This window comes from Lepisma saccharinum, assembly GCF_977018435.1.
Source record: "Lepisma saccharinum chromosome 15 unlocalized genomic scaffold, izLepSacc3.1 SUPER_15_unloc_1, whole genome shotgun sequence".
Lineage (NCBI taxonomy): Eukaryota > Metazoa > Arthropoda > Insecta > Zygentoma > Lepismatidae > Lepisma > Lepisma saccharinum.
The window spans coordinates 2,597,649-2,622,650 of NW_028142892.1; the positions used below are offsets into that span (position 1 = coordinate 2,597,649).

A 25,002-nucleotide genomic window follows, 5' to 3' on the forward strand; every position below is an offset into this window, starting at 1 on the left:
GTCACATTTGGCTAATTGTGAAGGTGAGGATGAGTGATGATATGATGAAAGTAATGGAGGGACATTAACAGAGAACCCCTGACATTAGTTGATGAGCTAACTCTTCCACCATGGGGGTTGGTAGACAGAGATGCATACACACCTTACATTCAGAAAGGCATTCGAGCGGCTCCCAACAGCAAAGTAGTCAGCTGCAGTCAGGATGTCGATGCCATGAGGGAACGTTCCCTGCCTCCCCACATTCTCCTGGAATGCTGCCGAAGCTGCTCTTCTGCAGTTCACCTGCGGATGCAAGAAGAAAACAAAACCAAAATATGAAACATAATGTAAGAGTTACAGCTTGAATGGAGGTCAGATGAAGACCAAAGACACACATGACCTCGAATAAAGAGTCACATATTTATGGTGAATACAAGATCAACATTTCAGGACAAAAATGGGAACATATCGCGATCAAAAGCACTAAACAAACATTTCCCCTCTAATAGTACATTTATATAGTTATTAGAGTATTTAGTTTATCTCTGTGTAAAGAGTCCATTTTTGATTCCGAAATATTTACAGAAGAATTAATCAATTTTCTGTAATTTACATAAATCACAGGATAATTCAAACATCAGAAAGTGTAGTGGCACTAAACAAACTCTACATTTAGTGTTGAAGAGTTGATTTCGAATTTTGCTGTTCATTTCGCATTATTTCATGACAAAACTGGTAGGAGAATGCACATTTTGTGTTTCGTCAAAAATAAAACATGCATACCTTTAATAATAACATAATACAGGGTGTTTCATAACTCACTCTACAAGTTACCCTCAGGGATGAAAGCATGTCAATGAAAAGAGTAATATTGAAGTTTATAACTTATCTTACAAATTTTCGAAATGCCCTCTCTTGGTGACACTGTTGCTGTTAGGTTTCAAATTAGCAACCTAAACATTCTGCACTGGAGGTCGGTCGAAGATGAGAGAAGAGATGATCTCTTAAAATGTAGTGTTAAAACAGGTGTAAGTAGAGGCACTACACAATTAACACTGGAAGCTAATGAAAATTTCAGAAGATAAAGCAAAGTGAATGGAAATAAACAGTAAAAAACTTTCTAGACTGAAAATGGTGATAAATGATAAAATAATTGAACCGGTAACAGACTTTGTATATTTTGGAAGCCATATTTCACAGTTCGAACACCAAAAGGATAAAAGCGAAACTTACATGCAAATGTTCTATTAATTTCGGTGGCAGTTCGTCTGCTGTGCGCAATGGGTTTGAGCTGTTGTAATAACAAGGGGAGCCAAACATAATGAGCCTGACCACTGTCAATATTCAGTTCGTGCGGAAAGTGCATAATGGCATGAGTCTCTTTGATTTTGGTGTCGATTAGGGTGTGTGATGTATGCCTAACTGAAACTTTTTGGATCCTGTGTTTGTTGAACTTGAGGTGCCTTGATAGTCCGGTAGTGGGTTGGGATTTTTTTGCGTCCGCTAAGTGCTGTTGTATACGCTCGTTGACAGATCTGATGGATCTGCCAATGTAGTGTCACTGGGCATCATATACACCTGGGTTGTCTAGTTAGGAAAGGAATGATCTCTTGTGTTGTTTGCTTAGGGCACTGGCTATTTTGTTCGTTGGTTTGTGTGCGAGTTTGATGTCATATTGTTTCAAGGTCTTGGCTAGGCGGTTGGATGTAGTCTGGTGGTAAGGGAAGGAAATCCATTTAGCTTTATCACTGCTGGCCGGGTGGAGTAGGTTAGGTTGTCGTAATTGTATTTCTGCTTTGCTGCACCATGTGGAGAGTTGATGTACTGTGTATCCATTTTGAAGTCCTATATCCGTCACTATGGTAACTTCTTCCTTCAGGAAGAACTCTCCACATGGTGCAGCAAAGCAGAAATGCAAGTACGACAACCTAATCTACTCCACCCAGCCAGCAGTGATCAAGCTAAATGGATTGCCTTCTCTTACCACCCTTCACCTAACAGTGAAGTATCGAGTTCCCAAGTGGATGGTGGCAGAGGCAACCGAAATTAATAGAACATTTGCAAGTAAGTTTTGCGGATATATCTTTGGTAACTCACTTACGTCTTACATTATCAACCGCGTTGTTTATTCCCCTCAACATGAACCAAATATAGGTTGAGAAAAATTTAATAAAATACAGGGTTAGTCAAAAAGAAGGAGCAGATTTCAAAATGTTAATTCAAACAAACAATACACAACAGAAACATAATCCACACATTATTGGATAGATTAAGGTTCAAATTTTGATGAAATTGGTTTTGTTCATGAACTAAGAATGATGTTTTGTGTGCTACAATTTGTAAAGTGTGAATCCATTGCGCAAGTGCAATCTGAATTCCACCATAGATTCAACAAAAGTCGCCTTGCCATAAGTAAATTTACAAGTGGCATAAGAAATTCATTGAAGATGGTTGCATATGCAAGGGGAAAAGCAGCGGTCACCCATGAAAATGTCGAGAGCATCCTAGCTCTAGAAAATCTGCATTCCTCAAAAACAGTATACCTGCTACTCTTCAAGATCTGAAACAGTTCTAGGCTTGTCTGTGTTGTGGCAAGCCTTGTTTCAATGTTAATAAAACATTAAAATGCTGGCCAAGGCAAAATTCATTGTATAAAAAAATATATCCTAAAAACGTAATGTTTCCACCATTTAACAGGGTCTTCTTCAGACAAAGATTCACAATAAATTAAATAAAGGCCCTGTTAGAGCGTGGAAACATTACATTTTTACTATATATTTTTTATGCAATAAATTTTGCCTTGGCCAGCATTTTAATGCTTTACTGTGTTGTGGATATACAGACGTTCAAGTTGCAGTGAATGCACCATGACAGAAGGGTCAAATTTTGCATTGCATTTGCACAACGAATTTCCACTTTGGAAATTGTAGCACACAAAACATCATTCTTTATGCACGAACGAAACCAATTTTCCTACAATTTGAACCTTAATCTATCCAATGATGTGTGGATTATGTTTCTGTTTTGTATTGTTTATTTGAATTAACAGTTTGAAGTCTGCTCCTTCTTTTTGACTAACCAGGTATAACAGATTAAATGGAATTTTAAAAATACATTTTAGAAATCAAATTGAAATTAGATACAATAACATAATTTCAAAACCAGCTCTTCTAATTGGTAGGAAATGTTGGACCCTTCGTCAACATGGTAAAACTAGAAAAAAATTGAACCAAAAACTAAATATGCTGATCAAGGCAGAATTTATTTGATTTTAAAACAAACTAAACATTACGTTTCAACCCTCTAGCAAGGTCTTCTTCAGACTCTGTACCGAATGCAAATGAAATAAGCTATAAAACAGGAATATATAGAGAAGAAAGGGGAAGAAGACACAATGAACTGGAATGGGGGACTGAAGATAAACAAAGAATGGAAGAAGGTGTTAGAAAGAGTGGAAAGGACAAGAGCGAAGGAGGAGAAAGTGTGAGATAAGGAATCCAACCACTTTCCAGATGAAAGGGAATGTTTATCTAAATCGCCTGTCAGGTGAAAGTACAGTTGACAGGCAAAGGCCACCTGCTGGAACACCTGGAAAGGAATGTTCCAGATAAACAAGTTTCTAATAATCTTGTGTCTCGAGGGGAGAGATTTTTGTGTGTATATATGTAGTAAACACATACCACACGAAGAGAAATAATTCTATATTTGCGATCTGAGTCGCATTTTCAAGATAGAAGAAAGAAAGATCGGCATCACATGGATTAGAGGCACAGAATACTGACCATAGCGTCTCTACGATCAGTGTTGCCAGAAACAGTTGATAGATAACAAAAAGTACTTTAACCAGTGTTTACTGTAAGGTGGGTGGGTAGTTTTGGGGAGGAGAGGAAAGGGTTACTGGTTGGCTACAGGCTGGAACAGGAATTCCTTGACTTCCAGCAACTGACACCACTCCTCTGGCTAAGATTCATAGATGACATTTTCCTCCTCTGGACACATGGCGAACCCTCACTCACTACATTCCTAAACCAACTGAACGACTTCACTACCCTCAAATTCACCTGGTTCCACTCCAAAGACCAAGTGACCTTCCTAGATGTGGACATCCACATTGCGGGAGACCACTTGGAAACCTCCAAACACATCAAACCGACCAACCACCTCCAGTATCTCCACTACTCCAGCTTACACCCCTACCACACCAAAAAAGTCATCCCATTTTCCCTTGCTCTCAGAGGCCAGCACCTCAACTCATCCACCTCATCCCGCCAAAACTACAACCCACGCCTGCACCAAGCCCTAACTAACCGTGGCTACCCCCCCACCCTCATCAACAAACAAATCACAAGAGCCATCTCCCACAACTGCACCAAACAACCCAAAACCAACCTTCCAACTCTGATCACCCAATACCACCCCCACATTACGAAAATCAGACATACCATCCACTCCCTCCTACCCATCCTGCACAGTGATCCTGACACCAGGGACATCTTTCGGGATAAACCAAAGGTCGTCTTCCATCGCCCCCCCCCCCCCCAACCTCCAAAACATCTTGGTCCAAAACACTCCCACCCCTTCCACACCACTCCCCCAGCTCACAGGTGCAACAAAACCAGATGCAAGACCTGCCCCTTACTTATCACCTCCCCCACCCTCCTGATCCCCACAGTGGCAGGTGAGTTCACACTTCATCCTAAGGGCACCTGCCACTCATCCAACCTAATTTACAACCTCATCTGCCAAATCTGGGGCAACTTCTACTTAGGCGAAACCTCCATCCCCTTGAACCTAAGGATCAATAATCACCATTCCTCACCCAAAACTCCAATTTCACAGTTGCCACCCACACGAATAGCCATAACACCACCTTCAATAACTGCTTCCGTGTTGCCATCATTCATCTTTTACCCCCCCCCCCCCACTTTGACACATCTTTCCGCAGGCGATGGGAAAGGGCCTATATAGCAGGCATGCATGCCACTATACCCCCCGGACTCAACCTACCCAACCAGTAACTCTTTCCTCTCCTCCCCGAAACTACCCACCCACCTTACAGTAAACACTGGCTAAAGTACTTCTTGTTATCTATCAACGTGCCTCTACTCCATGTGACGCCGATCTTTCTTTCTTCTATCTTGAAAATGCGACTCAGATCGCAAAATATAGAATTATTTCTCTTCGTGTGGTAAGTGTTTACTGTCTCCTTCATCATTTGTAATTATCCGCCCTTCTGGCACCTTTTCTGATCCTATTCCTGTGTTTATATATATATATATATATATATATATATATATATATATATATATATATATATTCCTGTTTTGTAGCTTATTTCATTTGCATTTGGTACAGTCTGAAGAAGACCTTGCTAGAACGTTAAAATGTAACATTAACCCTTAGTACGCCGTGCAGTCTGACGAAAGTAAGCCCAGTGTCGCCGAGGCTTTGAGCGCGAAATTTGAATTCGTATACATAATGGAGAAAAATCGTAATAACTCTGGCACTATGGGACCAATCTACTTCGGATAACTTTTGTTTTGCAGGTAATGCATCGGTGCATGCAACCATGTAAAATTTGGATGCCCCAACTGCGGGGGGGTTACGGGCAGGGCCTGCATCCCCCAAATTTCAATGAAAAAAACATAAAAATGTGGAGTTTGCCCCCTCTTCTCCAGCTACTTTGGGGAGAAAACCGGAACTTTTGCTTTTTTTTTCAAAGAATGGACCTTCCGCAACAGAATGAAACTTGATTCATGTTCGTGGGTGCAATACAATTTGAATAATAAGGCAAAACGTAAAACTCTGTTTTTTTCCTCAAAACAGCGAATTTGCATATTATTCATAAAATTGTTATAACTCGGACGCTATAGGACCAATCTACTTCGGATAACTTTTGTTTTGCAGGTAGAACATCAGTGCATGCAACAAAGTAAAATTTGGATGCCCCAACCACGGGGGGGGGGGGGGGTTACGGGCGGGGGCTGCATCCCCCGAATTTCAATGAAAAAAGCATGACAATGTGGAGTTTGCCCCCTCTTCTCCAGCTACTTTGGGGAGAAAACCGGAACTTTTGATTTTTTTTTAAAGAATGGACCTTCCGCAACAGAATAAAACTTGATTCATGTTCGTGGGTGCAATGCAATTTGAATAATAAGGCAAAAGGTAAAACTCTAGCGAATTTTAGCCAATTTGCATATTATTCATAAAATTGTTATAACTCTGACACTATGGGACCAATCTACTTCGGATAACTTTTGTTTTGCAGGTAGAACATCAGTGCATGCAACCATGTAAAATTTGGATGCCCCAATCGTGGGGGGGGGGGTTACGGGCAGGGGCTGCATCCCCCGAATTTCAATGAAAAAATCATAAAAATTTGGAGTTTGACCCCTCTTCTCCAGCTACTTTGGGGAGAAAACCCGCACTTTTGCTTTTTTTCGTTCGCACTTGCATCTTGTGTAGCTACTGTGAATCTATTTCTTCCCTGTTGACTCGGCTCTTTGTGGAAATATGTCCGGAAGGAAACGATTAGGAAACGATTGTGCAACTATTGAGCGTTAGGGAAATCGATGAGCTGTTATATGATACGAACTGAGGGAAGGGAGCCTTTGCAATCGTTTGTTTTGTCTCTACTTCTGTATAGACTCACGCTTCTGGCGCCTCTGGCTATCGTCAAGCTTCATTGCATTTCTAACATAGAGGCGACAGAAAGCTGATACCGCCAAACCTCATCGAATCCCCTCTCTCCTTGCCCCCCCCCCCCTCCCCCGGCCACTATTTCAGTTGGATCACCAGGTCTAGACACAAAGAAGAACGTGTGCCTTATCAGTACTAAATCACAGCCTTGGAAGCTTGGAGGAAAACAGCATCGTAAATACCAAGCATTCATTGTGTCTGTCAAGTGTCGAGCCAACACATGTTTGGGTGAGCCCAAACACGTGACATATTCAGAAAGGAGGGGGGGGGGGTTGGAATTTTCGTAAACACATGTTCCCGAACCGAACTGTCAGTGTTTCAACCTCAATATACAAATATAAGTGTGGCAAACCCTCGATAATTGTATCTAAAGCTGTTTGTTGCATATATGCAACCGCGGCTGCAAGGGACATACTTTTTATGTTGCACATATGCAACGGTGGGGGACTAAAGGTTAAGTTTAAGTTTTAAAATAAAATAAATTCTGCCTTGGTGAGCACATTGAGTTTTTTGTTATCATGGAAACAAGGCTTAATGGTGTTATCATAGAAAAAATTGTTCACAAATTTTGAGGTCTTTAAATGGAGTAACTTTACAAGACAAAATTTGAAGTGAGGAAATCTGAAATAAATGGAACGTCGAAGCAATGGTGGAAGAAATTGAAAAATATCTGTTAAAGTGCAATCAACATGTTCCGAGGATGCCAGATAGCCGTTTGCCCTAGAAAATTATTAAATTACATACCATAAGAAAAAAACACATTTAGGAAGACCATATTGCCGAAGGAATGATCAATTGTTGTAGTCTCAGAACAGGCTTTGGTCACCCAGTCCTGCAAGAAGAGGAAGAAGCTAATGTATCTCTAAGAGAAGAAAGTTACGTACCTCTCTATCAAAAACAGAAACCACAAGCAATGCAGCTGAAATCTCATTAACGTACGGATTGATGGCATTCGCATCGTAGGCCCTTGCAAATGCCCAGCAGACGTAGCAGGCAGCATCCCGGATGTGAGACCCTACAGAGTAATTGCCCTTCACTTCGTCGTAAACCAGTGCCCGGAGAACCACAGGAACCACCTCTCCCAGCCTCTGCGGCAACAGCAGGCCTCGTCTTCCTGAGGAAAGATACAAGCAATGGAGTCAAAATTCAGCCTCTTATTTTTTCCAATCTGTTCATTACTAATAGGAAACCCTGGACATGCACATATATGGTGAATAAAACATCAACCTTTTATTACAGGAACTGGGCACATTTCAGGATCAAAAATGGTATTTCAATGTCAACATTTGATTTAAAATTTAAAATTATTACACAATATAAACATCTCCTTCGTAATAGCACATTTTATGAATGTTGTTATCAGAGTATTAAGTTTATTCCTGTGCGAGTCCATTTTTGCTTCTCAAATTGTTGCAATAGAATTAATCAATTGTCTGTGATTTTGCTAACTTGTAGGATAATTCCAACTTCAGAAATCTTTGCCAGTAAATAAACAATAAATTTCATGTTTAAGAGTTCCTGAAAAATGAACATTATCACATGTTATTTCACATATAGTGTTTGTCAAAAACTAAATGTGCTTACCTCGAAGCATTATCAAGGTTTTTCAATTAGTTTTATTCAATGTCATACTCAAAATGGGTGGGGGTCGTATCACAGAGCTAGAAAATCCCACTTTAAACTGTAGGTCCAGTCACGATTAGCCTTACTGTGCATAAAGCGGATTTAAAACATCAACTCAATCAATCAACCAAAACCACGAAAGTGCAAATTTTGACTTTTTCTAAGTGAAATGCGAGTTGCACTCACACTGGGCATCATATACTACCGGGTAGTCAAGTGGTGAAAGGAACAATCTCTTGTGTTTGCTTAGGGCACTGGCTATTTTGTTCACTGGTTTGTGTGCGAGTTTGATGTCATACTGTTTCAGGGTCTTGGCTAGGCAGTTGGATGTAGTCTGATAGTATGGGATGGCTTGGTTATGTTAGTTGGGTTGTCACACCTGCATTTCGGCTTTGCTACACCTTGTAGAAAGTTGATGTACCGTGTACCCATTCTGTAGTCCTGTCTGTAACCATGGTAGCCTCTTCCTTCAGATCCTCTTCACTTGTGCTTTGCGAGAAAGCTCTTGGGTAGAACTTAAGCTTTATGTTTGGGTGGGTGATTAGAGAGGGAGTGAATATATTGGTTTCCTGCCCCTGGTTGTCTGTAGACTGTGGTGGTGAATTTGTTTCCCCGTCTTTTGATGGTTAGGTCTAGAAAGTTGATGCTGCATTTGTTTTCAGTTCTATTGTGAATTTCAACCTGGGGTGAATGCTGCTAAGTTTTTTCATAAGTAGATCTATTTCTTCATCCTTTTTGTAAACGACAATGGTGTCATCTGTATATCTGCCATATCTTATGTACTGGAGTTCTGGTGAGTGGAAGATATTCTTATTATCAACAGCATTTTTTAATCCCAGTAACATGAATACTTTTTGTTGTTTTGTATGATCTAATAAACAACCATAAGTAGGTACATATTTTACCAATGACGACATTTATCCAAATGTAAAAACTGTTGTCTTTTTCCAGGACCTTAAAAAAAACTGGTCTCTCTGAACATATTACTGAAAGTGGACTAAGATTGTAAAAACATAAGTCATTAGGAAAGATAATAATTACAACCCGGAAGTTTGGCAAAATGCCTCTTTTTTATCTACTTTATATGTTGATAAAAATTTTTCCGTATATACGTTTTTTATGTTGTTTCGAATGTTTTAGAAGCCTTTTCATTTTGCGGTGGCTCAGTCGGTAACGCGTCTGACTACCATGCTAAAGGTCCCGGGTTCGATCCCCGGCCGGTTCAAATCCGGGAACTTTTCTAACGGTGGAAGCGGCCCCGGCACCTACCCAGCGTCGAATAACATGGGTACCTGGGGGAAACCCTGGGGGGTAAAGGCGGTCAGGGGTGCGGTGCTGATCACATCACCCCCACTCACGACCGGATCAAGAAAGTGTGGGGCGTTACCCCCACACCCCCTATATGCCTTCATGGCGTGGTGCTAAGCACAGGGGAACACTTTACTTTTTTTTTTTTTCATTTTGCCTATTTTGCCTACTTGGGACCCCACTGCCTATTTTTAATTATAAAGCCTTTTTTTGCCTTTTTTTTAAAAAATGTGTATATAAATTATTTTTCTCCCAAAAAGCATTGTTGGCATTTATTTTTCTTCCATTTTCACCTTATTTAAGTAATATTGAACTCACGCATGTTTCAACATTGCTGAAGGAGAAAAGTGTGAGAAAAAAAGTATTTCATGCTGAGATAGGATATTGCCTTTTGGTTAACATTTCCTTGTGCATGATTGACTGCTGAAAACCTGTTGTAGAACACCTGCACAATTATGTCATCACGTCCAGGGTCCATGTCAGGAGGTTATTGACAAGATACAGCACTAATGCCCAAGGGGTTTGCATGGATTCCAAAATCAAGTTCTGTACCTTTAGTTTAGTTATGCACTTTGGAGGGAAAGGATCATGTAGTTGTCATCATACCGAAATTTAGTGTGCCAGTAAGTGGTAAGTTAAATGGTTACATGCGTAAATTTGGTGAAAGCACATTTTCGACAGACGGTACTATTCTTCTCTGCAAGATGTGTGAAAAAACAATCAACCATGAGAAAAAATACTTTATATCTCAGTATGTGTCAACAGCAAAACATAAATCTGCAGCTACTAAAATGATCGGACAGAAGAAGATATTATATCAATATCATCATAATATTGATATGAAAGCCATTTGGCAAGAAAAATTTAGCTTTCTTATTACTTCTATAAAAAGAAATTACATACATTTTTCTTTATGGCAATTAGAAATTAAACTTTGTTATCTTCCTACATGTGGTTTATCTTCTCAATTTCAAATAATATTATAAATCCTGTAAAAAGAGATCAAGAAATTAACTCATTTCCACCACAGTAAAACATTCAGAAACAATAAAGAAAAATGTCAGAAAAATACTCAAGTCCAGAGCCATCTATTGTTCACCATAGCAAACATATTCCAACATAGTAGCAATTTTTTTTAAAAAAACCTATTTATTTCAAATTATTCAATAATAAGTTATTATCAGACAATATTGTCAAAAAACTATTGAAATTTGTTAATATAAAACTTTGTAGAAATTATGTCCACTTGTATTCGATTCTGGAAAGAAAAAATATCAATAAAGAATGAGGTAAAAAAATTATCATGAGCACTACTGAAAAAAAGATGGTTGAAGCTGAAATGAAAAAATTGTAAGTATCTTATTTCTTTATCCCAGGTTGCGTTTTTACCGAAGCAAAGTGACGTGTATTAGTTGTGTATTACTCCTACAGTGCTTAAAAACGTCATAAATAAGATTATGAGACTTAGAAGGGATAAATGACTTAAGATAAATTGCACATGCAAAACTGATACTGAACAAAGAACTAAGCAGGTAATTTCAGTGCAAGTGTATAAAAGGAAAATCACCACAAAATGGAGAAGAAACTAGATAAAATAATGGCATTGATAATGGACACAAAAGTTAGTCTAGAAAGAAGTTTAGGTCATTTAGATCAAAAGGTAAGGGAATTGAAAAGTGAAATGAAACTAACACAAAAGGATTTGGCACAGTACAGAGTGGAGTGTAGTCAGAGGAGTGAAAAGTCAGATAAGAAGATAGATAAACAAAACAGGGAAACCACCTGTTTAAAGCTAAATGTTGACATAATGGAAAAGAAAAATGAGGAGAGTAGAAAAATGATCCAGCACAACTCTTCCTCAATTACTGAAGTTCGAAAGGAGTTAGCAGACACCAAAGAGGTAGTGAGAAAGATTTTAAATAAAAGTGAAAATGGAACCACATCAATGTTTTTGCAAGAATTAGGGAGTGTTAATAATAGATTAGGAGAATTAGAAGAAAAACAAGTGAGATGCATGCTAGACAGAGGTACTTCAAGAAATCTATTGGATGACTCACCAATCTTGATTCCTACGTCTGCACTTATTAGTCAGTTAGACACAGAAGCAGTTAGCCAATCAAAGATTCAAATTGAGCAAAAAGGACACAGCAATGCAAGAGACATAGAAGAGGTATGTAAATTCTTGTGCCCAGAAAATGATGCATGTCCACCTACAGGTGTAGTTATTGCCACGAACAGTTTTGATTTGGAAAAAGAAAGTAAGAACAATGTGGAACAAAGCATCAAGTGTATAGTTAATGCCTTAAGTGAAATTAGAGAGACTCTTAAGGAGAGTAGTAAAATTAATGCAAGCTTGCTTGAATTTATGGGAGTAAACGTACATCATCAGAACAGTTTGCATAAGAACAATTCTACGTACTTTTCTCAAAATCAAACACATGATGTAAAGCGACTTAAGATTGTCAGCTCCAAGATATCCAGTAGTAGTAACGACTCCTCAGATAGTCACAAACAAGAGAAAATGGTGAAGAAAGTAAAAAGTAGAAAGAAGAAAAAGAGAAAAAAGAAATCAAGAAGGGAAGCTGGATGTAGAAGTTCCGACAGTGAGAAGGCATATTTCATAGAAGATAAAGACTTACCAATGCTTAGTGAAGATGTCAGAAGACACACAAAGTGGAAAACTTTTAAGGTAAAGCATGTTACAACCAGTACGGAAGATGAAGGAATTTGTTCTGCAAGTTCCGAGCAAACAGGAAATAAAAACAACGAGAGACAAAAGAAAAAAGTGAAAATGAAGAAGCAAGGTGATCATAAAGGCAACAATACAGATAATCTTGGATCCGAAAACATACACACAAAATTTTTAGTATTGCCTTAATGTCAATAGTGTGCTTTGTGAAATTAACTAGATGTATATATTGTAATTCTTTCAAAAGTGATTTATATTGAAACATGTTGTTGTCTTGTTCTTTCATAAGTCTTTCATAAATGTATATATATAAAAAAAAAAAAAGTTAAGTGCTAGGTAATATGTTAAAAGAAAATGTCAAGTAACGTGCACTGCAACATTATTTTTCTTGTCAATGTTCATTAACGTGATGAAACCAGAACAGTACAAAAATGTCCTAGTACTACCATAATGCAGTGGTTGGATTGTTTAAATAGTAGAATTAACCATATGAATGCAAAGTAATGCCATTGAAGCAACTTTATTTTTGTTTTCTCATAAGTGTACTATGAATTATGTTTTAATAATAAGTTGAGTGGTAGGTAGTACTTTTAAAATATTAGAGATGATAAGTGTGTATGCATGTTCATGTATATCTCTATATGTGCATACATCTAGGTATGTTGATGTAATGAAAACTGCTTTGCTGGCAAAACCTAAATCAAGTATTTAGAGAATTGAAAAGTATCAGTTTTTAAATATCACTATTTAGTACAGTCAGCTGAAAATAAATACATTATTTTTATATGCTTCATGTCTGAAAATAACATTATTATTCATGATGCTGGTCCAACATTGGTATTCCGATGTCTTTGTACTTTATGTTTAATTCTTGAACTCCAAATAATAACAAATGAGTAAATATTTGTGTTAGTATGTAAGAACATGTATTTCGAATAGTAAACAAATAACCCACGGACACATACTTCAATAAGATGTATTCATGTGATACAGTGTACTAAATATTTATTCACATGCTATTGCAAGGTGTTACATATTGTTTTCAGAGATCTGAATTTATGTTTGTACAACAGCAAAGTAAGATATTATTTCTGCATGTTTATCTATTATTGTGAGACATGTATGCTCATTTTTGAAGCAATCTATGTGTTTTAGCCTTCCGTTGAATGATCTGCAGACAATGATTCTGTACTATAATATGTTATCAAAGTGTTTTCTGTAGAATTACATGTAATGTTGATTAGATTGCAGAGAGTAAATATGGTGAAGTGCAATGTACTTTGTGATACATTTGCAGCCAGCTGTATACTTTTATGCTATTAATCGATAGCAAAGTTCTTCATAACATGACACTAGGAGAAAACTTACCTGAAATTGTATTGGCATTGTAAAACCAAACATTTGTAAAGATCAATCTGGTGTCCACATCTCTGTTAAAGACAAATATTTCAAAGGCGTTATGGTAATTAGGGTAATGTTTGACTTCTAGATAATGAGTTATATTTACAGTATTCCATTACTTCGGTCAGTATCTCATTCACATGCAAGGTATTTTAGTAGCCTGTCTTATGTGATTTACTGTACTTTGAATATTCAATCTTGAAATTGAGTAGCGAATTAGTTCTAAGTTTTCATTCATGGTTCATGCTCAATTAATACCATATAGATACACGCATATATATAAAAATTCGATTTTTATAAAGTTGCTGTGGCAGTATTGTAGATACACGGCATTTTACGTAACAAAATTTATGGTGTAAAAAAAAAAAATGGTATTTCTTATTTAGATGGTAATTTGTCTGGTTCATTGAAATAATCACTTTAATCAATGCAATCCCATTTTAGCTTAAGTATACTGACTGTTTAATTTTTCTAATTATTCAGACATAAGTGCATGGTAAAATATATATATTTAATAAAAAAATAAAAAAATAATAAAAAAAAAAATTAGTAAAGTACAAGGTATGCAATATTTTCTTAAGTAATGTAAATTTGGTAATTTTGTAACTTGATATACACATAGACGCGTAAGCTCTGTAGAGTGATATATTAAATGTGATGAAAACGTATATGTGATACCCTTAGATTTCTCAAGGTAATGTTATAAAATCACATAATATTTATTTTCCAGTATAATGTAAGTTGTACCTAGCTCATCGGAGATAGATTTTCCTTAAATGTTTTGTTCTTTGTGAATAGTTAAGGTATGCAACCTTAATTTTTAAATATTCAATCTTGGTATGCAATGAGCATAAACACTGATGGTATGTGAATAGTCGGAATAACCAGTTAACAAATTTTGTGCTTTCACTCATAGTTAATACTCAGCATAATATATGCAAGAGCAAATAACCAAAATTTTTAATTTGCAAGATTGATAAGGTGGTATTGCGCCGATATGGTATTCTACACACTTACATGTAAAAGAATATGCCCAGTGTTTAATTAGTTACTGCTGAAGGTAAAATTTGTATGCTCCTTCAATATGCTTCTTTTGTCCATGTTCAGGTATAATTGGCATTTGAAGGACATGTGGTGTACACACGCTCAGTTGAAAATATATTTCATACATAATATTCATTCCTTAAACTTATTTCATTCATGTTGACAATGTGAGGTCAGCAAAAAAATATTTGTATATATATATGCATCTTGCTCACAAATGAAGAGTTTGTACTATTTTTTGTATTGCATTAAGATTGGAAGTAGCAAAGTGCTTCCCGCTGAATTTCGTTAAAAATTTCTTGTAGAACTTACTACTATTTTGTAACATGATTGTTGTATATTGTCATTGCAAATTAGTCATTCACTCAGGTATTATACCATATTTGCTATTCTTGTTTTATAGCATTATGCTATTAAGCTAGCATATAAAACATAAAAAAATATGGGTTCATTTCATAATTTCACATCAAATATCATTTTGCCTTTGTATGTTTCCATATAAACATAGTAAAACTAAAAAATCATTGTGAAATAAATTTATTTAGGTAAATGTTTCAAAACAAAACAGAAAAGTTCAGGATATTCAAAAAACAAATTGTAATTATATCATTTGTGCAAGAAAAATTTCATACTTATGTACATTTTAAAATTTCATGTAAAATGTCTTGGTTGAGTTGTGCAGTGGATGGTTTGGGACATTCAGGTTCGTGTAGTTCAAACCCTTGTTGAGCGCCATATATCAATATCATCATAATATTGATATGAAAGCCATTTGGCAAGAAAAATTTAGCTTTCTTATTACTTCTATAAAAAGAAATTACATACATTTTTCTTTATGGCAATTAGAAATTAAACTTTGTTATCTTCCTACATGTGGTTTATCTTCTCAATTTCAAATAATATTATAAATCCTGTAAAAAGAGATCAAGAAATTAACTCATTTCCACCACAGTAAAACATTCAGAAACAATAAAGAAAAATGTCAGAAAAATACTCAAGTCCAGAGCCATCTATTGTTCACCATAGCAAACATATTCCAACATAGTAGCAATTTTTTTTAAAAAAACCTATTTATTTCAAATTATTCAATAATAAGTTATTATCAGACAATATTGTCAAAAAACTATTGAAATTTGTTAATATAAAACTTTGTAGAAATTATGTCCACTTGTATTCGATTCTGGAAAGAAAAAATATCAATAAAGAATGAGGTAAAAAAATTATTATGAGCACTACTGAAAAAAAGATGGTTGAAGCTGAAATGAAAAAATTGTAAGTATCTTATTTCTTTATCCCAGGTTGCATTTTTACCGAAGCAAAGTGACGTGTATTAGTTGTGTATTACTCCTACAGTGCTTAAAAACGTCATAATATCCCTAATTTCAACAGTGGGCACTTCATCCAACAGGCAATCTCAGTTTTCTCTTGAACTGTGCAAAGCTTTCATGGAAGCAGGAATACCTTTCTGGAAAATTCTAGAGAAATACACTAAAGAAACGGTGCTGTCGGAATCTACACTGACGAAAACATATTTAAGCGTCTGCTACGAAGAAGCTCTGCAAAGAATTCGTGCTGAAGTTGGTGGAAAGAAGATCTGGATTTTAATAGATGAAAGTACTGACTCTATGGGACGCTACATAGCCAACGCATCATAGGAACTATGGAACCAACATGCGGAGAATCCTTGTCATTTCTTCTCACATCTCAACAACTAGAGAGAGCCAATGGTTTGTCAATAGCTCAGTTAGTCTCAAATTCCCTACTTCTGCTCTGGCCTCTGACGTGTTACTTTTTATCAGTGATGCAGCTCCCTATATGAAGAAGGCTGCTATAGCATTGAAAATTCTCTTCCCGGACATTGCTGTGTGGCTATTACGCACACAGCTGCAAAAAGGGAAATATTTATGTAAAAGTGTATTTCGATGTACACTTCGCAACATCTTATTTGACCACCTCGAAAGAATTCTAAGTCCCGAAATCGTAAACTTAGCAACATTGCACTTCAGCTCCAGGTGAGAGTAGCCAACTTTGAGTAGGTCCTTCCACTAGACGAAAAACGCTGCGGTGATAGGTTTTCAATTTAACACTTTCCATGAACTTAGAAACTATAAACCGCTATTATAATACACAATCAAACAGAAATAATAAATTGTAAAAAGAACCTTGAAGGACATTTACGATTCTGCTTGCTCGACTTGAAATTTTGGGGGTTTGAAACACTGAATAGAGTTTTTCTCCAGCTGGAGGAAATTGCCATGAAGTTTGTGCAGAAAGAAGCAAATTTGTGAGGAGTTTATGCGACATTTTATTTACAATGGATTGCATTGTATCGAACAGTTCTCAAAAACATATATTTTACACGACTTGTCGAGAAAATGTGCTTGAAACACAGGAAGGTGGGAGTCTTCATAAACGTCAACATGTTTTTAAAGTTGTAACGTCATTACGTTAACGTAGAGCTGTTGGTTAGGCGCTGCTCTCCTTATTTTTCATCAAGCGTGAAAGGTCAAATCCCACCCTCTCCTCTTCCTTTTTTTTGTTTGCTAAACAGCAAAATGTAATGTTATTTAAGTTATGTATTGTTTGTTCTTCACTGACACCTAAAATATTGATTATTTGATTTCGATATACTAAAAAAAGATATACAGTTATGTTAAGTAGTGATGTAGTGCAGTACTGTAATGAAGGAGAGCATTTAATGAGTTCAAATTGCTAAGATTGCTAATTTTATGTCCGTTCCTTCGTAATGACTGTTGTCAATCCCCTCACCACCATCTTACCATGCGTCTAAAACTAATAGTAAATTGCTAATTAACATAAATAAATTGTTATTGCAACAAAGGCCGATTCGATAAGAAACTACTAATAAGTATTTATATAGTGAGTGAGTGACAAACAAAAAATTCAAAACCTCATAATGATCGTTAATTCATCACTGCTTTGTATCTAAATTGTTTGTCTTTGAACAGAAAGTACGAGTATCAGATATAACAAACTTCCTGCACTAACTTTGCAATATTCGAAATCACCATTACAGACTTTGCTCTATGTAACTTGATTCTGCGCATTCCACGTGGCATGTGACTTCCTCCTATCATCGAAATAACTTTCTCTTACTATTTCCTTTCCTCTCGTGAAATACAGAGACCAATGTTAACTTCTTAGCACGGTGGATAAACTTTACACCCAACGATATACTCCTGAAAAAAATCGGCCTAGGTGGAGAATCGAACCTACGACCTCCCTCGTAAGAATCAAGCACGCTACTTCTTCTCCAGGTAGCTCATGTTAAAATTTGCTACCAGTTTGAAGAAACCAATTCACACATAATGTCATATCTATAATTTCCTCATGGCAATTTTCATGAGGAAACGAATTCAGATAAAATCGAGAAATGCTGAAAGGGAAAAATGATGAACATGTCTATTGGCGTTTTGTCATATTTTGTAAATTGTGTAAAAATTCCGTGTTTTGAACAAACAATCGTTTAGTTACGAAGTATTTTGTTGTTTGTTTAAAGTAGGAGTCCTCCTCCGTAGTCGAGCGGGTTAAGGCGTTCACTCGTCTTGAGATCGTTCGCTGCGGGACGGCGTAGGTTCGAATCCGGCTCTGGTCGGAATTTATTCGGCCTACGTATAGTGCCGGTGGCAACCATCGTGAGGAAATTGGGAAGCTCCGAGTGAGTGAGTGAGTGAGTGAGTGAGCGTAACCCGATCGAGAAGACCTGCAACGGCTGGGGGCTCGTCGGGCTGATCCCCCGACACTCCAACACTGGTCTAAGATCTCCACGCTACAACAGGTGACGGAGGAACAGTGTGGGAGGGGGACCAGCAGTCGGTAGGTAAGCCAAGGCCCTCCTCGGGCTGTAGAGCTATGGGTTATTATTATTTAAAGTAGGAACAGGAGAGCGAAAAGGAGTCATTTGAACCAGACCCCGTTTCACAAGAAACTTCAGCTTTATTCCAAAGACTGTATGAAAAGAGAGTAAATTAAAACAATGGAAACCTTGAAAGATAATACTAAGGAACTTCAAACTATGAAAAACATATTTTCGTGGTGGAAAACTTCAAGTCATTTTCGAAATATGAACTTGATATTTTTCTTTATTATGAAGTGGAGATATGGGACGATACGATCCCTCAGCAAGAAAATTTTAAGTAAGCTACCTCCAACTTTTTCAATGGTCATAATTATTAATTAGGGTCCGGAAGTAGATGAAAAATGAACTTTTTTTCTGACCCTTAAAAACAATGCTAAACCTGATATCATGTCCGTTTCCCTTCAGTTAGAGCCGGAAAACACTTTCTATTTTACATTTTTTTTTTTTTTTTTACATTTTCGGCCCCTTTTTTTTGGCTTTTAGTTTATTTGTCAGTATTTTTAACAGTTTTTGTTGCATTTTTACTTATTTTTGAGGTTTATTTTTCACCTCCCCTGTTGTTTTGTGCATTTTAAATGCATTTACTAGTAAAACTTACATATTTAGATTTCTTGACATGGTCGTTTTAGCAATTTCACCATGAATCGAAAATACGGTCAATGGAAAAGCATAATATTATCCTTTACTGAAATGTTTGGCAATGGATGAAAATACTTTGTGTGAAGATCCACTTTGAGGTTCTTTTTCTGGACACTATTATCGCTTTAATCTGTAGTTTTAAAGTAAAATTAGTCACAATATTAAATGCAATTACGCTCTGGTATACACAAGCAGAACTGTATTTTCGGATGCTGGCCGACTACAGTATCATAGAAGGCCCACTCTGAAAGGAGATGAATTGGTTGATTTGGTGTTTTAAGTCAACGTTATGCATAGTAAGGCTAATCGGGACTGGACCTACAGTTTAAAGTGGGATCCGAACTGAGTGTATAAAATAACGAGAACCGTGTGGTGTAGGGGGATCGTTTGTTTATGGAATGGAAGGTCATAGGTTCAAACCTACTTATTTGCAAAATCTTTTTCGGGAAGTAAACGGCTTTGGACGAGAATGCTTATCTACGTTTCTTGGATATTTCCGTTGATATTTATGCGATTTATGTCCAGCATTTTCGGATGCAGAAAGTTTACATGTAAGTTCTTAATATGTGTTAACTTATAACAGCTGAATAAAAGGAAAAGTATTTCCTAAAATCCTGCCAATCACTGAAAGATTAAAAACATTAGTAGAAGCATTACTTGAGACATGCACAGTGGCGATGATTATGGAGTGTGGAGGGGCAGATAACCCCGCACTATGATTAACATTATCTACCAAGGGAAAGAAACTGTCCTTGCCCTCCCCCTCCCCTACCTTGCCCCATCAGTTTTGAAACCCAATCGCCGCCACTGAGCATGCATCGCATAAATATTTACAGTAATATCATATAATATTATATTACGTTATTAGAACACTTCGTACTCGGTAAATAAAAAGGAAAAAATAATAAGGAAAGGGTAGGATTTGAACCTACGATGTTTCGATCTTGACGAAAACAGTAAAAAAACGAAAGTGCTGTTATCTAACCAACTACTCCAGGAGACTGCTAACAGGAAGCTCAGTAAAACACGTTAATCTCAGTTGAAGCAACATTGTGCCGGAGTTTCGAACCATTTTTCGCCAAGAACCAAGGAAAAGACACACTTTGCAGAATCGTTTGGTGTTGTGCAAGGTATATTTACTAAATATTTCGCATAACATCATCATAAATTTGCCTTCTTGCATTCAAATGTGACCGCAATTCTTTCCAGGTGGATGAGAACCTGTTCAGTGTTTCACAATGCACATACATTTTCCAATTTTCAAATTCAGAACGAAGAATCTTGAAATATTTTCAACATTCGTATTTCTACTTAACATTTTTTTTGTCTACCCATATATTTTATTACTGCTTTAGGGTATCTTTAGTTTATGGAATGTGAAAGAATGAAAAAAATCACGAGCGCTTTCATTCAGGAAGAAGAAATGTTGCAAAGTTGGCTACTCTTAGTTGGCTCTGAAGCACTATGCTGCCAAATTTACGAATTCCGGACTTCGAAATTTTTCAGGGCGGTCAAATAAGATGTTGCGAAGTGTACATGCTCTGCCTAGGTTGCTTTTTGCTCGGTAGTCCGGGAAGCCAACGGTTGGGTTTTCTCAACAGCTTCCCCATTTTGGAAAGGTAACAATAGGATCTTGCCTCGGCAGTTGGGGGGTGGGTCGTGTGTCGGAGGTATAAATACTGGTTCTGACTGGTTACGGTCTCTCATATCTCAGAATCCCAGGCTCGCAGAGACTTCGATACAAGGCCTGGTGGAGTGAGGCAGTTTTTATGGATGTATAGAAATACACACAGAGTGAGCACCGTAGTGTAGGGACCTCTGCGTGATAAACTGCGGGGGCGGGTTAGCGCTACGGTAAATAGTGTGCTCGTAGAGTAAAGTCTTGATAAGTGCAATTCTCTGTATTATGGGGCAAAAGGCAACCGGGAACAGTTGATAATGGATTTGTTATGAAAAGATGTATATACAGCGAAGGCTAGAAGTGAAAATAAATGTTGTAAATAAACAGACAAATACGTGAGACGTTACTCTTTACAACAACATGCTTCATATGATTGTAGAAAACTTCTTACGTCACGTGCCGGCAACATATTTGTTAAAACACTAAAATAACACACAAACAGCAGCTTCAAAAACACTTTGGAGTTCGTCCAAACTTTCGACTCCTCCACGGAGACATCAAGTAACGACAACAGCGTCTACTCAGTCTTTCCTCGACCAGCTCTGAAGATGACTCCGTGACAGGGTCCAAAGCTTGGAAGAACTCCGAAGTGTTTTTTATCGTGCTGTTTGTGTTATTTTAGTGTTTTAACAAACATGCTTCATATTACATGTGTAACACACGCAATGCACAGAATCATCGAAGAAGTTAAGAGTGATGCACCCAGAAGTGGACAGGTTGATTTCGAACACAAAGAAGATATTTCTGAAATCTCCCTCTCGAACCCAAAAATTTCAGGAAGTTGCACCTGAGCTTAGTTTACCTCCGCAACCAGTCTTGACGAGATGGGGAACCTGGATTTCAGCAGCTATATATTACGCTAACAACCTTGAAAAAATCAGTGAGGTGATAGATGCTCTTCCAGAAAATGAAGCAGCTTCAATTCATGAAGTGAAGAAACTCCTGTGCTATTCAGAACTGAAGAATGAACTGTGGTTTATTCTTGCACATTATGGTGCATTGCCAGAGACAATTACAATTATAGCATCCATGAAAATCTTCGAGGAATCTATGCAGCAGATGATGGAAGTGCCAGAAGAAAAGGGGCCAGCTGTTGCGGAAAAGTGCAAACGAGTAGTGAGTGCAAATGAGGACTTGAAACAATTGAAAACAATTTGTGATATTCTAAAAGGTGAAATGCTGTCAGCTACATTAGCTTGTTTTATGTATGCTCCAATAACTTCTGTCAAAGTAGAAAGATCATTTTCTATTATGAAAAACATTCTCTCTGACAGACGACTATCAATGAATGTTGAGAACTTAAAAAAACACCTTGTAGTTATGTGAAATCAAGACAGAGAAAATTGAAGTGCTCTTCCCAATGTGCCTTTTTTCGGTTCATTTTGCCTTTTTTTCATTTTTAGTGCCTATTTTCCACATTATAAATGCCTTTTTGCCTGCCTATTTTAACAAAAATAAATGCCTGAACTTCCGGGCTCTAATAATAATAAATTAAATAGGAATGTTTATGAAACCGCGTATATTTGTACGGGAAATAGGAATAAACTCAACAGAGACGACAGTAATTTAGAGGAGGGATGGATCAGTTTTCTTAAAAAATGGGATAAGGCAGTGAAAACTGATGCTAAAGTAGGTTTCCATGTTACTTCAGAGGTCATCATCAAAGCAGCAGAAGAACTTTGGATTGGTGACGTAAGAGATAAAGGAGGGGAGGTAGCTTTTTTCCTTCCGGTTGAGGTGGCGGCTGCTCACCAGAGTAAGCCTCACAACCAGCCTGGGCTCGTAACAGCCTCTTGGGATCCATTTTTAGTTATTTTAATATAATTGTGGAGTATTTTTACGAAGTTTTTAACATGCTGGTATTTTTTAAGTTGGAATATAGCAGAGTTTTTGTAAGTGTTTTTATTTTTAACCTTAACCCTTAACCAAATCCTCATTCAACACTTCTTTTACGTGGCACTATGCTTTGTGCCTAGAAACATCAACGAACCTGATGAAGGAGGCAGTCTGACCTCCAAAACATTGTCCTGATAAGACTTCATACTCACTCATGTAAGTAGTTAAATTAATCAATACTATTTAACGTATTTATTTTCTTTTGAATATATTAGTCAACACAAAGATCAATAATCAAAGTATTCTTTTGATTCTTCCCGATCACGACACAAACATTTTGAGTCAAGTCGAGTCACCTCTGCTGCCTTGGCTCCTCCGTTAAACACAGACAGAAGAATATGTCGGAACTGTTGGTATTTTTCCACTTGACACTTATTGCTCTTTAGCCCACATATAACACAGCCTTCCTTCAAATCTCCAAAATTCAATATGTATTCACAAGTACAACAATGCCACTCCAATTGATGAAATTAAAAGATAAACAAACTCCTAACACTGCAGTGTTGCCATACCAAACACCAACTACGAACTTATGCATCAACCCAATAAGACCTCTAGCGAGAGTACTAAAAACAATAAGGTGCCAATTACGGAAGGTAATGAGGTGTAAGGTCATAAGTTTTCAAAACAGCGTTAGGAGCACTAGTAGCACAATCTCTTAAGATGGCAACATTGAAGCAAGAGAAAGAATTTTGCATGTTCGAATTTGCTCATACAGGGTCTATCTGACAGTGCAGCGATTTCTTTTTGTGCGGGATACATAAAGCACATGGTGTATCTGCCTCCTATGCTAAATAAACCTTCACAAACTAAAACGGTGCATCTCCGAAGCAGTGGAGTCAATTTCTGAAGGTATGCTGGGACGTATAAGGAATTCCCAACCAGTAGTTATCCCTAAATGTTCCTACCTAATTCAGCCAAGGCCAAGCACCCTCCGTGCCATGCACTGTCGACTTCTCGCAGTGTGAACAGCTGCAGGACAGATTCCACGACCTCGTCACCCAGTTCCTTGGGAAGCCTGTTTGTCACGCGGCCAATACCCTTTGCTGCCGACCATCTGAAATCACATAAATTGAAACTTAAGCTTATTAACTGCTGTTGTGAATCACAGAAAGTTTTTTTTTTAATGGAATGTATAGTAAGGGTCACTCTCTCAAGTAAAGGCAATATTGAAATGTAATTGAACATTTTCTCAGGATAATATTCCCAGATTTCAGGCAACACTTCCTTACAGTGTAAAATCTTTATACTTGATAATATTTCCTGCTGAAATACACTTAGTCTATTACCACATCCTTAACATTGAAACTCTGCTGCACTTACGGATTGAATAATAAACGCTTAAATAAAATCGTGTAGTCACACTGCTCCCATTTGGGAACATTTGGAAAACAATCGTTTAAAAAATATTAGTGAAATAGGGAATTTTGCACTAAATCTTGGGTTAGTTGCTAATGTGCATGTCTCAGAAGTGCCAAGTGTTGTGATAGTGACAGAATGTATTTTGTTCTTGTTCATAATACATCAAAATACACACACAAAAACCTCAAATTTATGACCAAAAATCAGATAAAACTTATCATAATGATAAATACAAGTTCATGCACTTCATATGCAAGACCCAAGAGTACAAAAGTGATGTAAAATAACTATTGCTCTGCCAATACCAGTGGCACTGCAAAAGTATCTGTTGGAATTAATTTGCCAATTCAATCTGGAGTTAATGTATTTCTTGACATTCGCAACAATGGCACATGACACTTTCAAGGAGTGTAACTACCCTGTAAATTATCCTGGACAGCAATTTTAATATTCTGATATAATTCTTAAAATATTTCAAACCAAAACCCTTAAATAAATTTATATGTACAAAGGCTGTCGCAGAGAAGGTGAGACTAATTCCTGTATAGGAAAACATCGACCTCCATTGGCTAGCAAATGTACTAGGGTGAAAATTTGGTTCATTAGCTGCCGATTGAGACCAAAATGAGCGCAATAGGTAAAAAAGTCATGACTGTGTAGCAGTTAAAAGACAAGCATGTACATGAACCCATCCAAGAATCATTAAAATGAATCAAAAAAATTACAAACCAGAAAATTTTTATTCAGAATCAGCCATATCAAGTAGACGTACATCTTTTTCAAAATAGGCACCATTGACAG

At 37.1% G+C, this 25,002-nt stretch overlaps 1 protein-coding gene across 1 annotated transcript in view; it reads right to left on the reverse strand.

The window, feature by feature from the left end:
• The window catches only part of Tbcd (tubulin folding cofactor D), a 122,315-nt gene that overhangs the window by 57,718 nt on the left and 39,595 nt on the right, over positions 1-25,002 (reverse strand). The window contains exons 6-8 of the mRNA XM_083115794.1: positions 23,748-23,896; positions 7,563-7,792; positions 143-282 (exon numbers count right to left, since the gene is read on the reverse strand). Coding sequence (XP_082971920.1) covers positions 143-282; positions 7,563-7,792; positions 23,748-23,896 — 519 coding nt within the window. The remainder of the gene's footprint in view (positions 1-142; positions 283-7,562; positions 7,793-23,747; positions 23,897-25,002) is intronic.